We start from the raw sequence: 10105 nt of genomic DNA, 5'->3' as shown, positions 1-10105 counted from the left end.
AGCAATAAACTCATTTTCCTCTTTTTTTATATATATAGTTTAACTGAAAAAATCTGGCAAACCTGAAAAATTGCTCACTATTTTAGGCACTAATTTATGTGTATTTATTCCTAAGCATCCTAATTGAATTAAGTGGTAATTATTTCTATATAAGTATGCACAGACTTATAATCTTGGTAATTCACTGTTGTTTATTTGTTTATTCATTTATCTAATGAAATGACAAGGCTGCTTCAATTTTTTGGTGGTTACCAACTATGCTTGGGTTCAACTGCCTGCTAAACTATAATGTGTTTTATTTGATTTTGGCATAGCATGATGTGCAAATTCAGCTATTATGACATGCAACCAATTTACAGAGAGAGTTTATTGAATAAAACAATAAAGAAGAGCCCAGCTCTTCAGTAGTGATTGTTGCCAAGCTGAAGGTGCCTAAAAGCAGGGATAGTAACCTGAAGCCTTCCGAATTATGTTAAATTCTACCATCCCTGACCATTGGCGATATAGGTTGAAATCCATCATTTGGAAAATCACAGGTTTTCCTCCTAGTTAAAGGTTAAGTAATCCTAACTGAATTGCTGTATCCATACAACATGCCAACCCATGGTAAGTGAACTATGATTTACTAACATATAATCCAATTGCCTGGATTCATACTGGGTAAAAAAGCCTAGCCAACTGTGTTTTATCTTAGCATGTTATGCAAAGCCAGCCCATGTGGTTAGTTTAAAGTTTAGTGTATTGTGTGGATCCATAACATTGAATTAAATAAGCCATGGTTAAATTACTTGTGGTAAACATGTTGTAGGAACATAGCCATTCTTTCAGAAACTAAACATACATCCCCTTAGGAAAGAAGTGACTTGCTTCTTACAAACAAGATTTTTTTATGTTCTCTACTCTCAGCTGTTTGTGGTTTCCTGGCAGATGCTGGGCATTTGGCAAGGAGTCAAAGAAACAAGTTGCAAAACAGGCTCAGCTGTTTAAGGTTTCATTTTTAAAATCGCTCTATCTCCTCCTCGCTTACGTCTGTGGCTGCACCCAGCCCGCCCCTGTCCCCTACAATGCTTGACAAGAAGGCAGACAGCTGGTGTTACAAAATGTTTGGCTTCCTTCCTTTTCTGTATCACTGAGGGCCACACCTAGCAGCTGGGACATTATTCTGGGCGATAAAGCTCAACTCTCTAGGCCACAGGTTCCTTTCATAGCTTTCTGTCCAGCATCAAGCTAGCCCTGCTGGGCTATTTTGGTGCCTTGGCACTGCAAGGGCTAAACTGGACACAAGAACCCAGTACAATTCCAGCAGAGATTGAAAAGGTAAAGCCTCTTCCTCCCAACCAACCATCAAGGACAAGCAGGAAATCTGGGTTATGGTTTCCATGAGCTATACAGTAGCAATCTTTACAGATAAGAAACTTCAAAAAGTACTATTGGGGCTATGGGAACAGAACTCCCTCCTCTAGACTTGCTGGGGATTCACCAGGGCTTGCAATTATGACGTATGTTTTGGGCAGAGAGTTCTATATCAACTAGAACACCCTTCCTGGAGAAAGTAGTTTTTGAATCAGGTGATACCCAGTGCAGCTTTCACTTCTCTTTTCACCCTAGAGACAAGACACAAAGGTCTTCTTGACTTCCAACAGGTATATTTTGCATAGTCAGAATCTAGCTTTTTCTTTCCCTACCTTGTCAGAGTAATTTCAAGTTATCAATTTTACTTCTATGTCTATCTGTAATGACCCTACTTTGTTTGAGGACCTGTTTAAATATAAGTTATCCAAAATAGCAAACTCTAGCATCAGTCTGATTTTGTATTGCTGCACATATTCAAGGAATGTAAAGTGCAACCAAAAACTTTAAATTACCTCTTCACAAAGGGCTGGGACAGGGTATTCCTGCAAAATTGCCTGACTTCTACAGTAGTAAGAGTTACAAAATGTTCCAAGCTAGGGATGTGGCAACCTATGGCCATCTAGATATTGATGCACTACAACTCTCAATAGCCTAGCTGTTATGGTCAACCCAGCCAGCCACATTTGGTGAATGTCAGGTTTAATTTTTAGATTTTTTTTATCCCGCTTTTCTTATTTTTATAAATAACTCAAGGTGGCAAACATACCTAATGCTCCTTCCTTCTATTTTCCCCACAACCACCACCCTGGTAGGTGAGTTGGGCTGAGAGAGAATGACTGGCCCAAGGTCACCCAGCCAGCTTTCATGCCTAAGGTGGAACTAGAACTGTCTCCTGCTTTCTAGCCTGATGCCTTAACCACTAGACCAAACTGGCTCTTTTTTCTTTGCTCATATTGAAGTGAGACAAGAGATAATTGAGGGAAACAGACTTGAATTGCTGCTAATAAAGAGAAGGGTAGCACAGCTAGCAGGAAAAATTCAGGTATTTTTAAGGAATATGAAAGAATATGTTTACCCTCTTCCCTTCCAGCAAGTATTTTCAATAACCCTATTAACCAGCCTTTTTTAAAAGTACCTTTGAGTCAGTCTTGATTCCTGGTATCGACATGGACAAGTCCCTGCAGTGTTCTTGGCAACATTTTCAGAAGTGGTTTGCCCTTGTTTTCTTCCCAGGGCTGAGAGTGACTGGCCCAAACTCATCCAGTGGGCTCCTTGCCTAAGGCAGGACTAGAACTCATGATTTCAGAGTTTCTAGCCTGGAGCCTTTAACCATTTCACCAAACTGGCTATCATTAATTGGCCAAACGTTTCTAATATCCTCCAAAAATATTCAGCCAAAAAGGGAGAGAGAAACATGTTTGTCCCCTCTGACCCCCATTTGAAGCTATTCTGATTTATCTGTCCTGATGAGGGGAAAAAACAAGATATGGATTGCTACTTGAGCTGACTTACTTCAAGTCCTTCTTTAGCTGCAAACCCCATTTGGCAAGGTCATTTATATGCAGACCAACCTCCTCAGAAGCTTATTAAGAAGTAAAAAAAAACCTAATCCCATAAACATAGGCCCAGGCTCCTGGGTGGATGCAAAAAGAGGAATATTAAGGTCCTCAAAATTCTTGCTGCCAGATCTCATGGCCACTAAATTTTGTCCATAGACAAACCTTTTCTAATATTGCAATATGAAATATCATTAGAAGGGACTTAATTTTAACTATGGAAGAGGATTCCAACATTTAGAAGTGTGTTCTTGAGAATTATATGTAGGAAGGATTCTGATTCCATAGTACTCAATGGTGCTGATGGTAAGAAGTATCAGAGCATAGAGATCTTCAAAGTTGGTAAGGCTTCCAGGGCTGTGATATGAAACAGCCCCCTTCCATTTACAGTATAGAGAAGTGATTAACATTTTTCCCCCACAGGCTTTTGAGATTCAAGTTTTATTAATGGGTACTCAGCAAGAGCCCATAATGAAGAGGTCAGGAATGGGCCCTTTGAAAGCAAATAGAAGACTTTCTCCTCAGAATGTTTCCCAAGATCCTATGTCAATAAGTCACAAGTAGATTTAATGTTTTTAATAATTAAATTAGTCATTCCATAAAACACACCCTTGCAAATCACAATAAATAGAATACATTTCACCTCCTTTAAAATCTACTATATACATTGCTTAGATCCACAAATTCATTACAGGGAACAAGCCTTCAAAACAAGCCTTAAACACTTTAGCCAAAGATAAAAGATTCAGCACACTTTAGAAGTGCATAAAAGGCACGGATAACTACCAAAATGCCAAGATGGAAACAGCTACTAATGGCTCAGGAATCACAAGATCTCCTGAGATAGAAACTAGGAAGATCACAAAATGGGTGAAAACCTTAACAAAAATAGAGTTAGACTCCTGTACTATTAGACCTTATGGAGTTCTGGATCCTGTATTTGGCAGAGAAGTAGGGACGAATGTCCTGTCCACAAAAATAAGAATAAAATCTTAGTAATGTCTTCCATTCAAGGTTAGTTTTCTGCCACCCACCATTTATTTACTGCTGGTGTTATAGTATGATAATCACCATGATAACCCTTGTTAGGAACCTAGTGCAATGCATCAGAGAATTGCTAGATCTTCCACATGTACATTGAACAGAAGAGGGATGCAGAATTGTAGCCCTGAAGGGAAAACACCAAGGGTCACAAGCCCGCTGAAATTCTGGGGGAGGTGTGAGAATGGAAGGTGGTCCCAGCCTAGCAGCAAATGCATGCTTTGCATCAAAAAGACCCCAATCTGTTCAACCTGAATGCTATCCACCAATGCTGCTTCTAATGCTTGGGACCATCCCAAGGGAAGAAATTCAAGAGGGTGGTGACTAGAGAAGGTTAAGCAGAAATGCTGCAGCACAAGAGTCACATGGCTCCCAAGGGACTGGCAGATTTGGAAAAAGCTGGAAATCAGGAGTACAGAGGAGAACTCAATACAATATGTATAAATAGAAACAAATAATTCAACACACGCTTTGAGGTAGGGCAGGAGAAGCTGCCTTTGTTCCAGGGCTCTGGGGGAAAAAGGACAGTCTGGGGGAAAAGAGGTCTAGCAGGCAGTGGGGAGTTAGCGTGGCCCAGATCAGAGGGCCCTTCCTGAAGTTAAGCTGGGACAGAGAGGTGCTGCTCAAGGATGCCCTGGATGTGTGAAAGCCCCAGGTGCTGTGCTAGCTCCAGTGGTGTCTTCCCCTTGGAGTCCTTGTGCTGCAGTTGGGACTGAGGTGCCAGGAAACATACCACATCCGTGTGACCTTCCCGAATAGCAACATGGATGGGCAGTGAGCCAGAAGCATCTGGGACATTGACATCTGCACCGTGCTCCACCAAGATTTTCAAGGTGTCGAGAAAGCCAGTGCGGGCAGCATCGTGGGCAGGTGTTGTGCCCGACCCATCTTGGATGTTAGGGTTGGCCCCTTGCTTCAGCAGTTCTTCAGCCACAAAGATGTTACCAAACATCATTACCTATGGGAAGATGAAGGACAAGAGAGGGTGCAGCAGGGGATACTGGCAGCCTAAGCTCCACCCAGTAAGTGGGCAGGCAACCCTTAACCCCATTTGCTGATTGTGGGGAGCAATAGGGAAGGCTACCTTCTACTGAATATGGCCGTGTTTGTACAACATACTGAGACACAAACCAAATAACTGCAGTTTATTTTAGTGTTGCGTAATTAGTATATGATTTAATGACTTGGGCAAACCCAGAAAGTTGAGTTAATTGAATAAGCAATTATTAAGTTAATCGTAACTTGTGCAGTGCTAATAGAGCCAGAATAATTATATTCGTGATTCTAGACAGAGATTCACAAATTCCATAATTCTGCCTTTCTAAAGCCAGCCTCGCTATCTGTGGTAAAAGGAAATGGACAGGCAGGCAAGATGAAACAAAAAAGTGGGGTCGGCTGAAGAGCCGTCCTTCGGCTCAGGCAGATCTTCCAGTAATTGCATGAGCGAGACAGGGTATACCTCTTTTCTCCAAACTAGCTGTAAACAAGCCACCTCATGCCCCTTAAACGACCCCACTTGGCTTGAACCCAACAGGAAGCCGCTCTAGCCTGTTTGGTCTGTGCCTGCATGCAATTTATTTAAAACACAGTGATTATGTTTAAGTACAGCTGCTCCACATAGATGGAAAGGATGGAAAAGACTATGAAAATAAGGTGAGGGGCCCTTAACACAAGGCCACAGCCAATCAACTATCAGGCGGCAATCTAGCCCCAAGTTTTGGTTGAGGGAGATGTCCTTGAAAAAGGGGGTCCCATCTGGCAAAAGCCAGCTTTTCCCAGAGGTCTCGGACCGATGGGAGTGAACCGAGGCTAGGGAGCCCTGCAGACGCTGAGCCTCTCCTATCTTGGAACTCTGCCTCTTAACCGAGGCCTCCGGTGTCTCCGGGAGACACTGTTTTCCCTCCGGGAAAGAGGGGCCGTGGGCTGCCTCGCCTACCTGCAGCGCGGTCTTGCCAAAGCGGTTATGGGAGTCGGGATGCACCAGCTCCAGATGCAAGAGGTGTCGGACTTCAGCTACATCCCCCCGGGCAGCAGCCCCGGTTAGCCGGTCCCCGGCACGGATCTCGGCGTTCCCCGGCTGCATGCCCGCACAGGCACCTGCAGGGAAGAAGGACAGGCCAAAATGAGCGAACCGACCACCAGCCGAGCAGGATTCCTGCGCTGCCACAAGCAGCCTTCTTTTGCAAGGAGACGTTTTGGCACTGAAGCTCGCGCTGAAGTCCTCCTGCCCCACGGCCGGCCGGCCGGGCTGCCCGCCCGTCCTGCTTGGAAGCGGCCGCCAGTTCCACGCTGAGAGGAAAGCATTCTGTACATGCGTAGATGCCCCGCATCGCATTTCATCCTTGACGCTTGCCAACAGGCCGGCCGGGGCTAGCTAAACTCTTTCCATCACCCCGGCGGCGGCGGCGGCGGCCTTCCCTCGGGCGGGAATCCCGCTCGCTCCGCGGCGCTTACCTCCGCTCCCGGGAGGTACACTCGCTTCCCAGCACTTGTCACGCAGGGCAGAAGCCGGCCCTTCGCTCCGCGTTGCCTCCCCGGCTGCAGCGCTTATGGCTCGCCGGCCTCGCCGCTGCCCCTGAGGCGGGGCTGGCCCGGTTCAAGGCAGCCGCCGGGTCGCGACGAGACTGATCGATGCAGATGCTGCTCGAATGCCGACCCAGGGCGGTGCCTCTGGGGGCTCGGCTCCTTCGGGGCGGGGCTGCTACTGAGGAGGAAAGCTGCCGAGGACCGCCGCGGCAGGCAACGCCGCCCGTCCCCTCGCCTGCCCGTCCAAGCGAGGAGCCGGCACAGCCCGTGCAAAGCCCGCCCCACCCATTGAGCGGCAGCCTCGCCGAGAGCAACCTCCCTCCTTTGGCCCCGCCCCCACGTGCCTGGACGCTGTTTGTTGTTTTTTTAATTTCATTCCGCGCTATCAAGTTGGATACATTGTAACCTGCCTGATTCTCCACTCCACCTCCCTCGCCTGGCCCGACCAATCGGAGGCCAGCTCCGGGCAGGAGCCGGAGTCTCCCGGCTTCGGATTGGCTCCCTAGTGGCGGACTGCTGGGCGGGTCTCTTCGATTCAAACAGTGGTTCGGGCGGGAAGAAGCTCACTCTGGCGCTCCCCGCCCGACTCCGGGCTGGCAAGGCGAGCCAGAGGTCGCGACCTGGGTGGGGGCGGGAGGAACGCGAGGCGGCTCTCTCTGAAGGCTGAGGAAGAACTGGCTTTCTTAAAGTGACTCTCGCCGTGCCCGTGTAAGCGAGCAGCCAATCCCAGCCTCGTTCAGCTTGGAAATCAGTGCTTTGCATAGCGGGATAAAAATCCTCGACTCAGGTTTCCCTGAGAAATCCGCCTTGCTCGCTCTTTTACACAGCAGGAATAATTGCTCTGGAGCAAACGAAATAGCAAGCGAATACATTATAGCTTGTCAAGATTAACTTCTCAGGCGGTACCGCTCTTCAACTGGGGGCACGGGACTTAACTAGGTTTTTTAGGAGCCGAGTCGGGGCTCCTCCATGTACTCCATCACATACTGGGTTATCTGTCCCTCGCAAAGCAAGAATTTCGTTGGAAGAGCTGTACCAAACTCTGCTTTCAGTCTTGCAATTATATTACTGTGTTTTGTACGAGCTTGCTGCGACCCTAATTAGGGCTCATCCACATGTCCCGGATTAGGTCGTTTTTCAGGATACTGTCCTCCACCTGCCCCCCGCCCACTGTAAAAGCACCCTTTGCCGGTCATTTCTTGCTCGGTAGCAAGACGTAGTGTTTTCTGACTTCCGCCAGCCCGAGCGATACTGCCCCGTCTGACGGAGCTCTCCCTTTCATTGCAGGCAAACGGCTCTGCTCCAGTCGGCGAATGGGAACCGAGGCGGGAAGGCCCCCTCCCCTCCCGTGGCTGGTCCCTGCCCTCCGCATCCATTTCACCCTGGGCCACTTGCCCCTTCTAAAGAGATCTTCACTTGATGGACTGCTGAAATGCGGGCTTGGTTTTGTTTTAAATTTTACAAATTCACCAGTGGACTGGTAAAGGCTGGATTTTCATTTATTTCATTTATTTTATTTTTTTACAAGTTCACTGATGGGTCATTAGCATAGTGGATGCTTTTTTTTTTTTTTTTTAAAAAGATGAAATTAACAAAACTTCTGCAAGTTTTCTCTTTTAACCTAAGTGATAGGAAGGAAGAAAAAGCTATGGTTCCCCCACTCCCACTGGTCCATCAGAGGACACACCATACGGAAGGTGTCAAGTACAAGAAGACAAGAGAGGGATCCTCATACAAAAGGTCTATCAGTGCAAACCAACAGGTCCTCAAAGACCAATCCATGGAAAGGAAATAAGTGGCGACTGCTTTCCAGCACAAGTGGGAGGTAAAAGAACAGGTGGATCCACTACTCCAGGGTCCGGACAGAGTAACTGGTCAATATCATTCCCAAGCTGAAGAACAGATTGAAATCTGGACAGTATATTGTAAGGTAAGTCCAATTTTACTAATAGATTGGTAAGGATATTCTACAGTACTTGTTCAAGAATAACAACCACACACTATATTAGCATTAAACATTCCTGGGGTGATCTGGTATTTTGGATATAAGAACTATGACTTCCATTTAGTACTGATGCTCGGAACAAATCTCTGCAGTCTGAGTAGTAATTGTTAGCCTGCAATTAATATCACAAGGGTCTGGTAAAAAGTAGATGCTCACAAGGCAGATGTTCCACCCACTGCTGCTTTGCTTTATAGAACAACTGCAGTTATATCTTAAGTTGCAGAGTAACAATCCTTTTTTGGAAACTCTTTTACTGTAGACTCTGATTTAACATTAAACAACTTACTGAAAGGAGGTTGACTGCACAATTCTGAGCCAGTAAATTTAAAAAAATTAGCTTGATATATGAAGGTATCTTGTGAATAAAAAAATTACCCATAGAGAAGAAAAGGTAAGTTTTCTTCTTAGGGGGAGATGGGCGGAGATAAACCTAATAAGTAAATAAATAAATAAAGTTGGCATAATAAAAGTCATTTTTTTTAAGATATTCTGTGATCCTCACAAAGCTCAGTACTTAGCAATAGCCACTCACTCCATGTTGTGGCAAAGCAAACATTTAAACATTATTAAACATGCCATTTAAAAACACCTACATAAGGTAATACTGTACTCAAATAAAAATAATTTGAAATACTTTCCCCACAAATGAAATGGAACTAGTTGATGAGTCCAGATTGGGGGAAGTATTCATCCCACTCTACTCTGCCTTGGTCAGGCCTCCCTTGTGTTCAGCTCTGCACACCCCAGTTTAAAAAAGACATTGATAAACTAGAGCAAGTCCAGAGAAGAGCTACTAAGATGGTGAAAGGACTGGAGACCAAGTCCTATGAGGAACAATAAAAAGAAAGTTGAGAGGGGACGTGATAGCTGTCTTCAGATATCTGAAGGGTTGTCACACTGTAGAGGGTTCAGACTTATTCTCACTGGCTCCAAAGGGTAGGACTAGAACTAATGGGATGAAACTTCAAGGATGTAGATACATATTAGATATTAGGAAGAACGTCTTGATTGTAAGAGCTGCCAATCAGTGGAACAGATTACTGCATGGAGTAATTTCTTTCCCTTCGCTGGAGGTTTTCAAAGTCACCTATCAGGGATGGTGTAGTGAATCCTGCACTGTGCAGGTTGAACTTGATGACCTCTTAAGTCACTTCCAACTCTATGATTCCATAATAGAGAAATTACATATCAAATATATCTGCATATATACACATTCATTTGAAGGAGAATGTATAGTCATAGGACAAAGGAAATAATAAAAGGGTGAGGGGCATTACAATATAATTATCAGCCTTATCCTGCAATTCCAACTGTTGTGCTTGAAATTACAAAATCCAAATCACTCCCTAGTAAGAAGCCAGAAGAGGGGTGTTGGGAAAAGAGAAATGAAAATAAGTGACAAACGCCACATACAGTATACTAAACATTTCTCTGTTTTTGCTTGCATACAGAACTGCCTATGCTGTTTCTAGTCTTTGTTGATCATCCTTTGGAGGAGAGTAGGACAAATAAAAAAATTGCCTAGGAAGCAACTTCCAGACCAGACACATTATGCCTTGACACATTCAGGCAAATTATTGTTTGTCAGCTAGTTTACCAGGGCTCAGATGCCACTCCAATCCAG

The 10105-nt window shown here is 45.1% G+C and overlaps 1 protein-coding gene across 1 annotated transcript; it reads right to left on the bottom strand.

Moving 5' to 3' along the window:
* Window positions 1–3490: 3490 nt before the first annotated feature.
* CDKN2D (cyclin dependent kinase inhibitor 2D) lies at window positions 3491–6839 on the bottom strand. Its single transcript, XM_088137589.1, has 3 exons — window positions 6405–6839; window positions 5887–6047; window positions 3491–4908 (listed from the first exon to the last, which is right to left on the bottom strand). The coding sequence occupies exons 2-3, from the start codon at window positions 6031–6033 to the stop codon at window positions 4549–4551; spliced, it is 507 nt and encodes a 168-aa protein (XP_087993715.1). The 5' UTR covers window positions 6034–6047; window positions 6405–6839; the 3' UTR covers window positions 3491–4548.
* Window positions 6840–10105: the final 3266 nt, after the last annotated feature.

This window comes from Python bivittatus, unplaced genomic scaffold, assembly GCF_059951505.1.
Source record: "Python bivittatus isolate LINGU-HERP-01145 unplaced genomic scaffold, Pbiv_v1 ctg000220_np1212, whole genome shotgun sequence".
In the NCBI taxonomy this organism is placed as follows: Eukaryota; Metazoa; Chordata; class Lepidosauria; order Squamata; family Pythonidae; genus Python; species Python bivittatus.
The sequence above is the reverse complement of the archived record's forward strand: the minus strand, read 5'-3'. Positions and strand labels throughout refer to the sequence as shown.